General features: G+C 34.4%; 2 protein-coding genes across 3 annotated transcripts; one reads left to right on the top strand and one right to left on the bottom strand.

The window, feature by feature from the left end:
• Positions 1 to 1,275: 1,275 nt before the first annotated feature.
• Positions 1,276 to 4,519, bottom strand: LOC120201657. 2 transcript variants are annotated; one of them, XM_039202229.1, is made up of 11 exons: positions 4,370 to 4,514; positions 4,085 to 4,138; positions 3,901 to 3,984; positions 3,698 to 3,814; positions 3,151 to 3,582; positions 2,659 to 3,071; positions 2,487 to 2,586; positions 2,329 to 2,388; positions 2,157 to 2,243; positions 1,960 to 2,088; positions 1,276 to 1,846 (listed from the first exon to the last, which is right to left on the bottom strand). In XM_039202229.1, the coding sequence occupies exons 1-11, from the start codon at positions 4,433 to 4,435 to the stop codon at positions 1,544 to 1,546; spliced, it is 1,845 nt and encodes a 614-aa protein (XP_039058160.1). In that variant the 5' UTR covers positions 4,436 to 4,514; the 3' UTR covers positions 1,276 to 1,543. The 2 variants fall into 2 exon arrangements, with proteins under 2 accessions (XP_039058160.1, XP_039058159.1); XM_039202228.1 differs by having other exon boundaries at positions 1,283 to 1,846; positions 4,085 to 4,151; positions 4,370 to 4,519.
• Positions 4,520 to 9,597: 5,078 nt separating this feature from the next.
• On the top strand, positions 9,598 to 14,854 carry LOC120201605 (aspartate--tRNA ligase, chloroplastic/mitochondrial-like; the record flags this gene model as incomplete). Its single annotated transcript, XM_039202188.1, has 15 exons — positions 9,598 to 9,999; positions 10,093 to 10,236; positions 10,383 to 10,492; positions 10,848 to 10,959; positions 11,069 to 11,140; positions 11,324 to 11,415; positions 11,720 to 11,840; positions 12,399 to 12,521; positions 12,630 to 12,825; positions 12,931 to 13,118; positions 13,210 to 13,281; positions 13,747 to 13,845; positions 13,949 to 14,029; positions 14,356 to 14,413; positions 14,496 to 14,854. Coding segments are annotated over 15 exons (2,040 nt in total), but the record flags the coding sequence as incomplete, so codon positions are not given.
• Between the last annotated feature and the right edge of the window lie 2,520 nt (positions 14,855 to 17,374).

The following is a 17,374-nucleotide window of genomic DNA, read 5'->3' as shown; positions in this document are numbered from 1 at the left end:
TCGGGATGGGTCAGTCCCGATCTCCTCGGCCGGAAATCTCGGTGACCGGTGTGTGGTGGCGTTCAGGCTTCTTGTAACTTTGATTTGATCTTGACCGTTGGATTGGGTCAGATCCAACGGTCCAAGATCGACCGTGGCGTGATGGCTCTTTGTGGGTTAAACAAACCCCAACTCCCTTGCTATATTGGCCGTTGATCTCTTTGTTGATCCAACGGCTCCTGTTGTGCGACGTTGTGACATATGCTGGAACCCTAGTTTGACCTCTGGGTTGGATCAGGCCCGTTTGACTGGATTTGGACCTGCTTTTGGACCTGAAAAAAAACAAAAATAAATGAAATGAAATTAAATTAATAAAAAGAAATAAAATAAAATAAAATAAAATAATATGAAATAAACTATATAATATATATATTTCAAAAATATTTTTTAGAAAACTATATACTTTAAAAAAGTTTTCAAAACTATATATTACATAGTTTCCAAAAATGTTTTTAAAAATATTATATAAGTTTTCAAAAAAAAAGTTTTTAAAACTATATATTATATAATTTTACAAAAAATGTTTTTAAAACTATATACTATATATGTTTTCAAAATGTTTTAAAAACTATATAATATTTAAACGTTTTCAAAATGTTTTCAAAATGTTTTCAAAACTATATATTATATACGTATTTTCAAAATGTTTTCAAAAAAACTATATAATATATAAATGTTTTCAAACATGTTTTCAAAACTATATATTATATATATTTTCAAAAACCATTTGCAAACTATATAATATATAGACGTATATGTAAATAAAAAAATGGACGAAAATGAGCGTCTACAATTTTCTTTTCTTTTTCAGGAGCGTAAGGCCAAGAAATTGGGCTGATAAACCCAAAGCCCCAACAGCAATTTGGAAGAACAAACTCTAACCTCTGCTTTACAAAAACAAGATTATGTGGGCTTTCTCTCTGCTACCTATGGTTCCTATGCTGCCACTTGTGTGAAACCAAACAATTTGTCATTTTCTCTTTTCTTCATTTTTCTCTCTTACTTTGAATCAGATATTGCTGCATGGTTTTGTAAATGGTATTTGTAGATTGGATTTTACATAATCCGACCTAAAGACAGTTTTTATATGAGCAAATTGTGTTCTAGTTTTGGTTCTTTGTAAATGATCTTATCCACCTTCCCTTGTTCTAATTAGTTATTAGGAATGTTGAAAGGCTGCGATTTTAATCGTAAGACTTACCAAGATGTTTCAGTTACAATATAATATAATATAATACACAATAAATTCTTGCATTTACATGCATACAAGAACTTCAAACACGATTAGGAATGACAGCCAAATCACAACCTTCCTAATGGAGTAGTGTAATGACTATCCATCTTTCCTAAACTTGTTTCTTCAGCTCATTTGATCCTTTGAGTGCATAAATCTACCAGAACTGAAGATTGAAGCCAAAGGGTTTTCAGAAAGTTGCAGTTATGATTCATCTGTCATTCGAAAATTCCACCTTGTAAAGCACCACCTCCTGCATTTGAATGGCAATCACTGAGCTAAGTCTTTTGAAAATAGATATCGAAATGTAAAGTTGTGGGAGATCCACTCAATGGTTTTCCCAGTTTTCCTCTTGGAAGATGGCTGGAGATTCTTCCTCTGTGAAGCAGGCATAAATTGTTCAACCATCTGCAGCAAACCAGCTGAGCAAACATTTGAATCTTTTGCAAAATACTCCATAAGTTTTGGTAACGTAATTTTCTGTTCTTTGTTGATACTCCAATTCTCCTGGATGTACTCCTCTTTTGCAACTTCCAGCTCCTGGAACACTTTCTTTGGTGTGTATATACGGACCTGTAGTGATTATATAAATTGAGCATTAACATCTTAATTACCCTGCTACCGTTAAATATGATCTCAGACAGAAGGATGTAATATGAACTAATTCAAGGCAAACAGCAGCATACCGCAGGGTCCGAATAGCTTCCCGAACAAAGTGCAAAATGCAGAAGAGGTTCTTGAGATTCGATTGCAAAAGCTCTTCGAGGATCCCCGACCTTGAATTTCGTCTTTGAAGGAAACAAAAACCGTAGCCACTGCAAGCAGATGTAAGTTGTCAGTTCTGTCATGATAAAGGAGTACCTGTCCGGGAAAAGAAAAGTACCTGTCCGGGGCGAGGCAACCGACATCCCAGAATAGAACTCTGTATTGTGTCTATGCTTATGGTCTGTCCCCCCACATCATAGGCAGCCTGTATCATACATAGACTCGTAAATGCAATGGTAAACATCCATTCCATGATCTTTGGTTAAATTAACCAGAAAAGCTTTCCTTTCCTTGAGTAACAAGGACAATCTCTTCAGATTGTTTTTCGGAATGCCGTATACCAAAAACGCCTGCAAGAACAAAACATGCTGCATTTGCTCAAGGAACTTATAGGGAAAATATATAACAAAAAATTAATATAAAGAATATTTTTTGGGGGAAACATTACATGCATCACTAGAGAATTGTGTACATTGATCCAGAAAGCTAGCTTCTCTTCATGTTTCATCCTTCTAACAACAACTTCTTCGAGTTGATAGACAAGTGACCTATAAAACGATCGATTTAGACATGAGAAATCAAATACATGTGGGATTGATAAATTGATAAATGAAGCTCACCTATAATATTGGAGCTTATGTTCAATATCCTGTAACTTCTTACTATCTCTGCAGATCCATTGAACCTTCATCATTGTGCAGTAAGGTCCACTGTGTTCCTTCGGTTCCCCGATGCTAAAAGGGTTGTCAAAATGTGAGTTGAAGGATGAAAATTTCCCACACTTTGGGCTCCACGTATTCGTATAGCCTTCACCTTGTGACGAAACAACACCAACATATGATGAATGTGAAATAGGAGAAGACAAGTAATCATGGTTAATCAAAGGTGGATCTGCAAGTTCACAATATATGGCTGAAATGCTTTTGATCATCTCCTCAGAAAGCCAGTTTGGTGTTTTGGTCAGGTGATCGTTAATGCCGGTTCCAAAATGCTCTGCCAAGTTGAATCCATTTGAAGAATCCATCTGAGTTTTCTGGAAATTGAAAGGGAAAATAAAATCAGAACTCAAAATATCATATGCATTGATGTCTAATGGCATTGATTCAATTCACCTCCAACATGGACAAAGGCAGAGAATGGTATTGTTCTACAGCTTTAGCTATGGTTCGTTGCGGAGAATCAACCGAATATGCTGATCGCTGAGACAGCGAAGAATGGCTCCGATAAATGCTAGAATCTAAGAGTTTTGCAGTACCCCAAACATCGTTGCAATCCTTCGGAGGATTTCCGATTGAATTTCGAGAGGACACAAGATTACCAGATTGAGTAACTAAATTTTCTTTCTCGGAGATGATGTCATGCATCTGAACCTCTTGAAACATTTCTTTATGTGCCATTGATGTTGGTTTCAGATTTTCATCTGTGGTCTTTAAAGACAAGAATGTTTTATCGAAATTTTTTCGGTACAATGAGAGAAGATACTTCTCCAAGTGGGCAACTTCCAGTTCTAAAACTGCAATATCCTTGATAAGTTCCTTGGCATCCTGAATTTCATGAATCAAGTACAAAATCAATGGAGTTTTACCCCTGCCAAATGTAATTAACTAATGGAAAAAAGTTAATTGTAAAAAAAGACGGTAACAAATCTAATGACTTTACTTTGGGGATTAAATTTTCAACTTCTACACCATAGGTGAAAGGCCTATGACTTAATGCCTTCTCCAATGTACTCCGAACCACAAACTGGTCCAGCAATCTTTCTTCAAGCTGTAGAATCTGCAGAAATATGAAAATGGAAAACCAAAAACTTTGAATATATATACACATATACATACATAAATGTAAAAATCGAGAAATTGTACCTGCTGCTTCAACGAGTTTCGAACTTCAATGTTCGAAGTCCCAATCTTAGCTTCAACATGAACCTTTATTTCTCCCATTTCTTTCTATGTAACAAAATCATACAACCAAACGAGGAGATAAAGACTAGAAGCTAGTAACACTTAAAAGAACAACGACGGCGACGACAACAACAGGAACTCTTACATGGTGATTAGAAGCTTCAAAGATTGTGTTTAACTTGTTCTTCTTGACCTTTTTCTGTAAGGGATCACTGCGGATGGGGGAAAAAACTGTATGTTACAGGTTGCAAACAGGGTTGTCTGATCTTTTCAAATATTTCATCTCAAAGGAAGTAACTTTTATTATGATTTTCCAGCAAAAAGTATGTTGGGAAAAAACACAGGCATGCAACGTTTTTCCAGTATAAGTAAGACTAATTAAAGAGAAGAAGACAAAAAAGAGATAAAGATAAATCAGATTCAAACGTACCTGTTGGAGCGTTTGTGTGTTGTTGCTTCCATGAACTCCAACTGGTTCAGATAAGCACCCCGCCATTTTGCTCCAGGCATGGTAAAAAATAAAAATGGTTGCTTTAAAACTAGAATAGAAAATTCACTGAATTAAATGCACCAAAGATGCAACCATCAGATATTGACAAATTCTTAACCCCAACACACACAAAAAAGTAATAATATATGTACACCACAAGAAACATACAAAAACCAGCATTAATTGCAACAGAATAAACTATAAAATCTGGGGTTACAAGGTACACGATATACAATATGATGGAATGAGACTATTCATTATAAGTTGACATAAATAACAAGAATCATTGTAGTTTTAACATGCAGAAACATTAATTAGTGTACAGGGGGTCAAGAAGATGCATAGGAAGAAGAGCTATATATGACTAAAAATGAGCTGTATTCAAATATATATGCATGAAAGCAAAGGGTAGCCATGTTTTTTTGACTAGTCCCTTGTCTTAGAAAGCTATACCACCTTTAAAGATGACTTTTTGGAATGGAGAGGTGAGCCCTTTTCTGCAATTGCATTAAAAGAAGGGTATAAATCAGTTTTTGTTGTGCCTTTGTGGTGGCTTTTTTGATTGAGCGATCAGGACGATGCCCTATACCAAAAGGTTAAACTCAGGCCACTTTTAAAAGGAGCAAAGGGACAAGAAACAAGGAGTCGACTTGGGGTATACATAGCAATAGTTCATTGGTTTAGTGGAGTTTAATCAGTTGTACATTTCATTTTTCTCAGAATATTCACTCTCTACTCAATATTGAACTCAAATTAATATTGCAGGCTTAAACACACTTATTATATATTCTTTTGTAGATGGTCTCTGGAAACATTTGAACGACCAGTCAAGGTATTCAGACATATCTCTCCATCTATTAGAGTTTACGACTAGCTTATATCCTCTAATTACATGATTCTAATCAAGTACAATATATGGATTAGACCTCTGATATGTCTACGTAATGCGTTAGAATGAAATTCAAAGTCTGACTATTGAATCCATCTAACCCATCAATCTACAAATAGTCATAATGACCCTAGGACTACACGAAAACTAAAATTCATGATAAATACCCCAACTAAGACTAAAAAAGGGATCGTCGCCCTCACGTTATCTTATTCATACTCATGATTCTCCGTTTAAATCAAAAGAGTGAACCGTTAACGGATAACCTTATTGTCATTAACAAAACTTAAACTTGTATATTTCCTGCTGCAATAACATCGATATCAATCATTCTAAAAACTCATTCTGCATGTGTACATATTACCATGCTTTTATGCATGAAAATGTAACTTTAAAGAACAGTTTCATGGAAGAGAAAAGGTACAGGTAGTAAACACATAAGCGCATGGATGGAGGCATGGGGAATCATATGTTGAGTGAGGTAACTTTTATTTAAAAAAAAAACTCTTATTCGTGCAATCATGAATGCGTCACACGTATGGGTGCATTGTGACATGATGAGTGTAAATGCATGGTTGGTGGGTGGGTAGGTGCACGTACCTTTTAAAATAATCAAAAAGGGAAACCCAAAAACAAACATCAAAAGGGCTGAAAGTTGAAGGTCAAACAATTATTACAATTTACATGTTTTTGTTTGAAAAAAAAGACTGCTTTCTTCCTCAATCACTTTATCTTCAATCCCTTTTTAGAAGAAAAAAATTCATTAAAGACCAAAAAGATTTGATAAAGTTTTATAGGTAGTTCTACCGTCCGACAACATAATTTAATATTAAAAATAATAATTTTGGATACAATAAAACTGTGATAAAAATCATATTTTGAATAAATCTAAAATATTACAAAGAATATAATATTTTTAGTTGTCAATCGAAAATATTATGGACAACTAAAAATATTATGTAATATTTTCGATAGCGCCCAGAGTCATCGATTTTAACCTTAAATTATGTTGTCACTCCCTAGACTTCCCTAGTTTTATACATTTTAAATAAGGATTTTTCTTCTTTAATTTCGTCTATCCTTTAAAAAATTTCATCATCAAAAGGCCCTACTCGTTTTCGTGCTTGTGCAAATACGTATTTTTTACTCGTATTATGCACTTTTTTTCCAAATGAAATCCGTATATATTTTTTCATATTCTGACCCAATTTTTCATTTTCACCTTTAAAAGTTTTGCCCGTCAAAAGACTCGACCTGTACTCGTACAAATACGACGTGTCTTCGACGTATACCACATATTTTTCTTCTTTATAAACAGACATTCGTATAATCTTTCATCTCTTTTTTCCTTTCTTCTATTTTACCTACCCTTTAAAAGTTTTGACTATCAAAGTACCTTACGAAAACACATCTGACGACTATTCAAAGGATACTTATTCAAGCATTAATCCATAATAAGTGTTAATTCGAGAAATAATTTATTTTTGGGACATCTAAGAAATAAATGAGCTTAAATAGAAAAAATATGATTAGATATTTATTTTTAAATTATTTTAATGTACGCAAACATTAAGGTGCCAATCAAGTGGTTGTCTCTTATCTAAAATTTGTGAACCGTAGAGTCATGTGCTTTGCATGGGTTGTTGTGCTATAAACGGAACAAAAACTATAAATGTTAGGGAGAAAATAAAAAAAAAGGTAACGGAGATGATTAAATCTATAATGTTGTAATACATATTCAGTATGAGGTTATTAACGGTATGATGTTCTTCCAACGGTTTATGCCAATGATAAAACCATATGATATAATTAATTCATGAAAAAAAATTGCTTTTTAGTTTAATCATAGATATTTACTTTATTAAGTGATTATTTTGAATCAAATACTATATATATTTATTATGAGATAATATTTTAGTTCAATTTATTTTATTTACAACATTAAGAGCGAAATCTTAATTTTACTTTAGAAGTATATTACTCCATCCTATTAAACCCATTAATTATTGATAAAAATATTATTTTTCCTATGATAATAACCACAGCATAATTTATATTTGAAAAAGAAGTTCGGGATTTGAACTTCAAATCAAGCAAAGGAAGAGTCCAGCAGCAGAATCCACGAACTTGAATCTTCTTTCACGTGTGTCAGAATCAGACAACCGTAAGAAGTCAGAAGAAAACAGATTAAAAACATATTGTAATGAAAGAAAGCAAGGGCATCGTAGTTCGTTGTTAAAGAAATGATGCAGCAGTTATCGATGGAAGCTGACAGACATGCCTGTGACTGAATTGGAAGAAAAGAAAGTGGAGCTTCATTTATCGTGTTGTTTAATCTAAAACCAACAAAAATTCCACCGATTTCAAAGATTTAGAGCACCAAAATTTTAGACAAATTTTGAAAAACATGAGGGACTAGAAGAAGATGCTCCGTGTCTTCAGGATATTTAGACAGAACCTTTGGCATTTCATGGAAGCAGAATCGAATCTCAACGTCGAGATTAGCAAAAAAAAAACTGAAAGTTTCGTTGGAGAGGGAGATTTGACCTTGAGTAGATACCCAAGAAGAGACGCATGGAAAAGAGTGAACTGTGAACTTTCCAAACCCTAAAACTGAACAACCTTAGTCAATGCTAATGATAAGAGAAAAATAAAAAGAGTTATCTGCTAGTTTCTGAGCTCTTCTTCATATGATGTTGTCTATTACATTGAGACAAGGAATCATCTTGTCCATTTTGAAAATTGATGGACATTGAATTTATGAGCAGCTGAACTTCAAAGTTTGTGTGTTGGAAGAAAAACGATAAGCCTGAGTTTTTGTGATTGGGGTTTTCGATGCCATGTTCTTGGTTTAATTACCTAATGCCAACAATGGAACCACAACAAGTATGTGCCAGACAAGGTTTCCAAACCATTGGAGCATATGCAAGAAACTTATCTCTTGTTTGTTTCATCTCATTATCGTATTTATATTTATATAATCATCTATATTTGAACTATTAATCAATTAATTTATATGATACCTTATGAAGATTTATTATAGAACAGTTATCTTAATTGTTAAAACTTTTTCTCTCATGAAGATTTATAATGAACTATATTTGAACTATACTATTTTCTCGCATGAGTCTAATTCACAGAATAAAAGAACAAAGGGAATTCTCTTCCATGAGAAAGTAAGGCAAAGGACTAGTGCTCAACCATAACCGATCAAACCCCATTACACAAAATGAGGATCTTTACATATATATTTGTATTTATCTTCAAAGAAGTTATGCCGGCAAAGGTGATCGCTGTCCTATGAACTCCCAAAGCTGAGCGGTCGATCAAGTGAGTAAAATCTCTATGAACATATATGAGCTGCTGTAATCTTCATGCTGTACGAGATGTTGTAATCGTCCTCAACAGGGACGAACGCAGGAGATAAAAAATTAATCATGAAATGCAGATATCCACCTGTATTTAAGCACGTTCTTAGGGCATCTCAGAAGATCACTTTCTAATCTACATTATTGGCTACAAATCACTATGCAAGTAACCTTCGAACGTATGAGAAAAAAAAATCACAACCTTCCAAGTGTCAGAGAAATCCATAATTACAAACGTTCACAATAAATATAACAAATCATGCACAGCGGTGAAAATGGTTAAACAACTTAATAATTTCAAGCAAATGGCAAATAAGCACCATAGATATTTCATACAACTTTGGAAAACTACCCGGAATGTTGATCATGATAATCTGCTCCATCTTCTAATCACCATCACTGCACAGAGGATCGACATTAAGATCAGACCCCAAATCTAAGCCTAACTGATTCCCGTTTGTGTGAAAAGCCATGGTTACAGGCTTACAGCTCCTTGATCAGGTTACTCCACATTATCCTTTTTCTGCCTCTTCCATTTCTTAGTAGGTACCCATCCTCGAAATATTCTTCTTCTTCTCTTACTCTATGTAAACAAACCCACAGTTTTTTTCTCTCCATCAAACAATCAGTTAAGATATTGGTCAACATGATTAAATAATGACAACTCAATACCCCAACTTGTCAAATCAACTTTTCGTGAATGATGGTTAAAGGCAAAATGATCGTTTTGTTTACTTTTCGATAACATTAGTGACAGTTTCGTTAATTTTAAAACTTGAGTAGTAAAAAGAAAAATATTTTCATACTTGAATGAATATTTATGTAATTTAGCCTTAAGTTTAACCAGTATAGAAGCCACGTGCTTCGCATGCGAGAACCCAATCCAATTAAACCCTGTGTTGTGCATCTGACCAGTGACCACCATTGCCCAAATTCTCTTCCGAACAATGTCTCTGCTTCTCAGATCCTTCATTTTCCTCTCCTTTCGCGCTAGACCTCTCGCTGCTTTCCCTTCCATTGTACTCCCCAAATCGCTGCTTTCTCAAAACCGTCGAACTCGAACCCTTTCCTCTGTTTCAGCTTCCACTTTCCAATCGCCTCCTTCTCCTCCTCCTTCCATTTTCTCTGAAACCCCCAACCCCATACCCCCTCTAACAGACTCTCTCCGTTGGGTCTCTCGGACCGCTCTTTGTGGTCATTTGTCGGATGAAGATGTCGGTTCTAGGGTCCGACTTTGCGGGTGGGTCGCTCTCCACCGGGTCCATGGTGGCCTCACCTTTTTTAATCTCAGGGACCACACTGGCATTGTCCAGGTATTCACTTGCGAATTTTCCTATAAACGAAATTGTAAAGTTGGGATCTTTTTTCTTTTTGGAATGATGCTTTTGTTTGTTTTTGAATTGTAGATTACATCGCTTCCAGGTGAGTTTCCTGATGCTCATGAAGCTATTAAAGATTTGAGGCTTGAGTATGTGGTTGCTGTTGATGGTGTTGTCCGGTCTCGGCCAAGTGAGTCTGTTAATAAGAAAATGAAAACTGGCTCCATAGAGGTATATTTACTATATTTGAGCTTACACTTTTTATTCTTTATTACTGATGAAAACCGGGTCAATAGATGTTTATTACTATATTTGAGCTTATTTTTTTTCATTCTTTATTACTATGTGTTTAATTCGAAGTCGATTATGTCTGCCAGGTCGCAGCAGAGCATGTTCAGATATTGAATGCTGTAAGATCAAAGCTACCATTATTGGTTACTAGCGTGGATGATGCAAATGATTTTGTTAAGGAGGAAATCCGTTTAAGGTGGTCAGCTTGTAATTTACTTCTATTTGTCCTAAAAAATTTATGCACCTTGTTAGCTGAAAGCTGATAAACTTGACATTATCTTATCATATGGAGGGATAGAGAACGAGCTACATTGTTCCTGATTACGTGCTTAGCTTAGTATTACAGTCTGTTTTTGGGTTTTTTGCTTTTAATTTTTTAATTACCACAAGACGTTCTGTTTACTGCAAATGTTTTCCTTAGGACATGTTTTTGGGTTTTTGCTTTTAAGTTTTTAATTATCACAAGCCATTCAGTTTACTGCAAATGGTTTTCCTTGTGATATGTTCGGGACTTTGAGTTGATGTCTATTGTTGGAATACTTGTTTCATAGATACCGATACCTTGATTTGCGTCGACAACAAATGAATTTCAACATGATGCTGCGTCATAAAGTGGTGAAACTCATTCGACGATATCTAGAGGATGTACACAATTTTGTTGAGGTTTGTTCTCCTATTGTAATTAATCTTAGTGCCACTTCTTTAGTTATTTGCTAGTGATTCATGTTCAGCCTCTGTTTTGGTTCTGACCTTTTTCATGGTTATAAGGTAGATTGAAACTCCAATGCTCTCTAGATCTACTCCAGAAGGTGCTCGGGATTATTTGGTGCCCTCAAGAATCCAGGTATTAATGATCCAGCTTCTATTGAATACCTTAAGACAGCATGAAACAACTTTTATCATGTCAGAGATTTTCGCATCCTAACCGGTTGTTATTCAGTCAAGAATTATTAAATTTTCTAGGTTCAACAATAATATCATTGGGACAATGGAACGGGTCTGATTCACTCTGATGTATATTTTGAAGACAGGAACATTCTATGCTTTGCCTCAAAGCCCGCAGCTTTTCAAGCAAATGTTAATGGTTTCTGGTTTTGATAAATACTATCAAATAGCTAGGTAAAGTTTCTACTTGTCAGCGCATGTTAGTGTTGCAAGTTGTCTCCTATCTTGAAAATCTTTCTGCGTTTTTTTGTTGTTGCAAAAACTGATTTACTTGGGCCCAGTTTACCCCATTTCTCAACCCCCTTTATGAGCTTGTTCTATTCTTGGACTCAGTTTGATTTATATTTCCTCTGTTTGTGAAGAAAAAAGAGGAATACAATTTTCTGTTCCTGAAAGGAATTATGGGTAATCCAGGCACTGGTTACCATGACAATCTACTGGGCTATAACCAGGATGTAAATGTGTTTTCTTTTTCCAGATGTTTTAGAGATGAAGATCTGAGAGCAGATAGACAGCCTGAGTTCACACAGCTTGATATGGAAATGGCTTTCACTCCATTGGAGGACATGCTTAGGCTTAATGAAGATTTAATTAGAAAGGTTTGTTAATTGGGGTCAATTGCCAAATATGCTAAAGATGATTTGAGCCCTAGCCCCAAAATAATCTTTTAGGAAGAACTAGTCATAAGCATTTGTTGGTGTGTTTTGATAGAAGGGGTACAATATTAGGCTACACTATATTTTTTCTCTTTACCTAAATTTTAGGGTATTCTGTTTTTTTTTTTTTTTGGGGGGGGAGAGAAACAGAATATGAACCACTGGTAATGTAATATTCAACTGTAACCGAGCACTAGCCTTCTAATTGGCTTCATGGGCACAGCTTATGGGCCTTCTAAGTGGCTTATCTTCATTCTACGCTGCCACATGGCCTAGTAGTTAGTCAAGCTAGATTTAGTAATTGAAGCCCTAGGTAGACACTCAGGCATTCATTGAAAGGCCTATTGCCACTACGTCTTTTAACATTGAATGTAGGTGAGATTGAAAGTGATTGCCATCACCATATTCGGACATTTGAAGTAGTTTATGCTTTCACAAGAATTTCAGATCATTTTAGTATCTTCTCATTGTAAGAGGGTTAAGAAAGCTTATGTGATGCAGGTCTTTCTAGAGATTAAAGGCATAGAGCTACCCAACCCTTTCCCAAGACTGACATATGCTGAGGCAATGGATCGATATGGTTCTGATCGTCCGGATATCAGATTTGATCTTGAGTTGAAAAATGTAATGACCATTGCTCAGTTCTTTACTTGGCACATAATGTCTAGTTTTTTTAAGTTTTACTTCATTGTCTAATATTTGCTTCTTTTTTGCTTCCGGTTGGAGATGCAGGTATCTAATGTCTTCATAGACTCGCCCTTCAGGCTCTTTGCAGACACGTTAAAAAATGGAGGAATCATCAAAACATTATGTGTGCCTTCGGGTGCTAAAAGATTTTCAAACACAGCTCTTAAGAAAGGTGATGTTTACAATGAGGCAATCAAGTCTGGTGCAAAGGGTTTACCCTTCCTTAAGGTCTTGGATGATGGTAAATAGTAATATTCTCTATATAGTTGAGATGTAAACACCTCCTCCTTTGAAAATTGATTTTCTATTTGTAAATCTGGTCTTATGGTTTTTATTATTCTTGTAGGAGAGATTGAAGGAATTCTTGCACTGGTATCTAGTTTAGGTCCAACAAAAAGAGAAGAATTTTTGAGAAAATGCTCTGCACTACCAGGTGATCTGATCTTGTTTGCAGTGGGCCATCATACATCAGTTAATAGAACCTTAGATCGACTTAGGGTTTTCATGGCCCACGAACTGGGTTTGGTTGACCACGTAAGTTTCTGACCAGTAATATGTATTTGTTGTTTTCTTCTTATTATTATTTTTTCTGAAATTAAGCATTTGCTTCAATTTTGAAATGCAGTCTAGGCATTCAATTTTGTGGGTGACTGATTTCCCAATGTTCGAGTGGAATGATTCAGAGCAGAGACTTGAGGTTTGTGTCATGCTCTTATTATGTCTTTGGTGATTTTGGCATTTTTGTGTTACATACACCCTTTGTACATCTTACTATTAATTCCTATGCTAGTTTGCTATTGTTGTATCAATGCGTGATTTTGTCTTTTTTGAGGAATTAACATAATAGCTGCATTCTTATAAAAAAAACAGAATAGCTGCATTTTAAGATTTAGTTTTCCTTGGTATTGTAAGTTCACTCAGTTGTGTCAAAATATAAGTAGATATAGTTTAACATTTATTTTTCTTTTTCTTTTCACACGTGTTTATGCAAACATAATTTGGTGAAAGCTATTAGTTTGTTAAAGTAATATACATGGAAGGTTTAGATTGTTAAATTTTTTATAATATATGTGATTTATATATATATATATATATATGGAAGTTTAACAGTATTTACTGTTTGCACCTGCCCGTTGAAAATTTACTTTTACTTATATTGTAGCCCTTACATCATCCATTTACTGCACCAAACCCTGAAGACATGGGAGATCTTTCTTCTGCACGTGCCCTAGCTTATGACATGGTTTACAATGGAGTTGAGGTATGTATATGGCGTGCTTTCTAGATTCTTCAAAAGGATAAGATATGGTCGATCAACTCTTATATATGGTAACTGAATGCATCATCGCCTCTTGCTTTTTTAGATTGGTGGAGGAAGTTTAAGAATTTATAAGCGTGAGGTCCAACAGAAAGTATTGGAAACTATTGGCATCTCTCCTGAACAGGTGAGAAGAACCTTAATCTATTCAAGAATTTATAAGTCTGTGGATACCGTTTGCACCATGTAACTCTGTAAGTCTCGTGTCCCATTAGATATCTTCTTGTTGCATTTATTGTTGCCTTCAAAAAAACTAAGGTAGTGGATGATTCTGTTATCTAATTAGTGTCAATTCGATAGTCTGATCCTATACATACTGGCCTAAAAACATATAAATCAAGAGTGACATACCAAACCAGACTACTTCTAGATCTTAGAAAAGCGAAGATTATACTTTGTTTGAGTTCTCAATTCTTTCTCTGTCCAAATAATGTTGTTTTATGTTATTTACAGGCTGAAGATAAGTTTGGCTATCTTCTGGAAGCTTTAGACATGGGTGCTCCTCCACATGGTATGACATGCTTAGGCCACAAAACAAACCTTTTTTCTATCTGGAATAAGAGTTCACTTGTTATTTATCTTTATTTTTGCAGGGGGGGTCGCGTATGGTTTGGATCGATTGGTTATGTTGTTAGCAGATGCAAATTCTATCAGAGATGTCATTGCTTTTCCGAAGACAACCACCGCTCAGTGTGCCCTCACTCGAGCACCGTCAAAAGTGGACGTCCAACAGTTGAAAGATCTCTCGCTGAAAACCCAATAGTTTCTTCTTAATTTGCCTGTCCCGATATGAAAACCTAGGCTGGCCATTAGTCATTTCTAGTAGTCATCATTGGTTGATCATAATTCATAAAGCTTTTCTTTCCTTGTAAAGCAAAATAGTTGCAATACATGTTTCAGTTTTGTTTTGAGACATTAGAGCTTTATTTGTGGAACTTGACCTAATCTGTCACATACTTGTTCCATCGCCAATGAATTTATGTTGTCTGATATGCATTTTAGAGTTTTACTTTATTTCTTTTTGTTATACCCACACAAAATAGTTCAAAGTTCATATATGATTCAAGAAGCTCATAGATCTCCAGCTCCAGCTCCAGCTCCGATGAAGCATAATATCCACCAGATCTCCGGCTCTTTAGCCTCAAAACCTACATAATATTTAACCTATAATAGAATGCAAAACTGAGTCGACTAACCACCAAGCTTTTAAAAAATACTGGACGCCTCGTCTCGTCTCGACTATTGCTACTGCATCAACCATCTCGTTACCTTTACAAAAAGCATAAACAACAACCGCTATGACATCAATCAATAGCATCAAAAATTTTTAACATCATCCAATATTTTGCATTTATTTTCTGGTCCATAACGCCACCTTGCCTTCATATGTGAGTCGTGTTCATAAAATATCAGAATTCTAAATCACCTCAACCATCGGCTCCATTGCTTCCTTGATAACCTTTACCTCTATCTCCTGCTACTGATAGGAATTCATTAGTAAGTAATTCCAAACGCTGAAACCAAGCACCATTCGTCGTTAATCACAAGAGATAGCAATCGCTGTTGTGGATGCAGATCTCGAAGATTTTAGAGACTTTTTGCTATTATCTTCTCCCTTTTTGGAGATATTATTTTTTTTCTTATAAGAAAAAATGGTCAAATTGAAGAAAGGTCCTAAAACTTTTAATACTTTTCAAAATAAATATCTAATTTCAACACCTATTTAATTCAGACCCCAACTCTTCACCAATTCCTTTCAATCAAGTCACCATATTTAATTTAATTAAATCTCATAAACTTTACAATCCTTTTGATTGTGCCCCAAACTTCAAAATTATAATTTTTGGGCAAAATTTCGAGACATTATATACATGAAGGAACAAAGACTAATGAAATACTAGTCAATTTCTCTTGTGGTTTTTGTTGTTTGATGGTTTTAGAGATAGAGAAGAAAATTCAGATCACCAGAAGATTGAGATGAAGAAAGAAACAAACGAAAGTTATTTCCATGCCATCTTCTTTAAACGTTGGACTGGTTTTTTAAAAAAGACTAGTGAAATTAGCATCCTTTGTGATGTTGAAGTTTTCCTTATTGTTTACTTGACTGGAAAAAAATGTTCTCTTTTGATCACCCTAATGTTGATGTTTTTGTTGATCATTACCTCGATTGCAACACACAAGATACTTCAAGAATTTCGTAGTTCGTCAAGATTTACCGTAATGCCAACATCCATGAGCTCAACATGCAGCTTACTCAGGTTTCATTTATATTTGGCTATGATGAAGCTTATCCCATTATATTTGGCTACCTAGTTTAGTGGATGGGAATGTCATAGTTTCACAACACCTAAAAACAACATACATGTCATATAATATTATATGTCGAGTTTAAATTTATTATAGAATAAATTAATTAATTGACAAATCTAATCCGGAGTCTATATATGGAACGTTAATTTATGTGTAAATTTTTTTATCTTTCATATAAAAATATTATCTAATGATTAAAATCCTTCGATTTTAAAAAGAAATATCATTTCTTTCTTCATCTCTACATTCTCTAAATGTTAGGTTGGTCTTTTTAAAAAGATGGTAAATTTAATACCCTTTGAAGTACTGAATGAGGGTTGAGGGTCAGCATGAGTTTGCTCAGTTACTTCCATATATCTTTATAAATAAATAACTAAAGCAAAACAAAATCCAAGAAATAACTTAAACACAGTAAATTAAGACGGGCTCAAAGGGTTAAAAAACCCCACTCTCATGTGGCATTTCGTTCGTTGGAATGTTTATGAGGGAATTAGAATCTGTGAAAGAATTGGAATTTGTCGAGAATTGAAATCTAATTTCATATTCTGTTTGATTGGCAGGAAATGGAATTAGAATCTAATTCCATTCTGTTTGGTTCGCAGACATGTCAGATGAATTTGAATTCAATAATATAAAATGACATAATTGCCCTTCTTGTTTTTTTTGCTTTATTTTAGTTTGTTTTACAACTTACATGTAGTAATATATTATAAAAAATTAAAAATATTAAATTTTTATTTTATTGATTGATTATTCATTTCAATAAATTATAAAAATCATGCTAATAAAAATCATAAGTTAAAATCATCGCAATCAAAATATGTTAATAAGTTACCAAAAGATAGAGCAATATTTCGATACATTCCAATCGGAGTATGTTAATTAGTTACCAAAAAATATACCAAAAACTATTTTTATTCAGTATATGAATTAGAAACCCGACCCAACATAAAATAAAAAAAAAATTTATTCAATAAAAATATTGACTTAATTGAAAAAAATTATATATAAGGGTATTATTGTAATTATTCCTAAATATATAAGGTAAAATTATATATTTTTTTTGGGCCGGTCTGGTTTTTTCCACCCTAAACCCGAACCTGACCCGACCCGAACAAAATAAAGTTTCACCCGACCCGATCCGAATATATGAATTAGAAAT

Source organism: Hibiscus syriacus, unplaced genomic scaffold (assembly GCF_006381635.1).
Source record: "Hibiscus syriacus cultivar Baekdansim isolate YM2019G1 unplaced genomic scaffold, ASM638163v2 tig00007895_pilon, whole genome shotgun sequence".
NCBI lineage: Eukaryota > Viridiplantae > Streptophyta > Magnoliopsida > Malvales > Malvaceae > Hibiscus > Hibiscus syriacus.
Note: the sequence above shows the minus strand (reverse complement) of the source record. Positions and strands in the feature narration are given on the sequence as shown.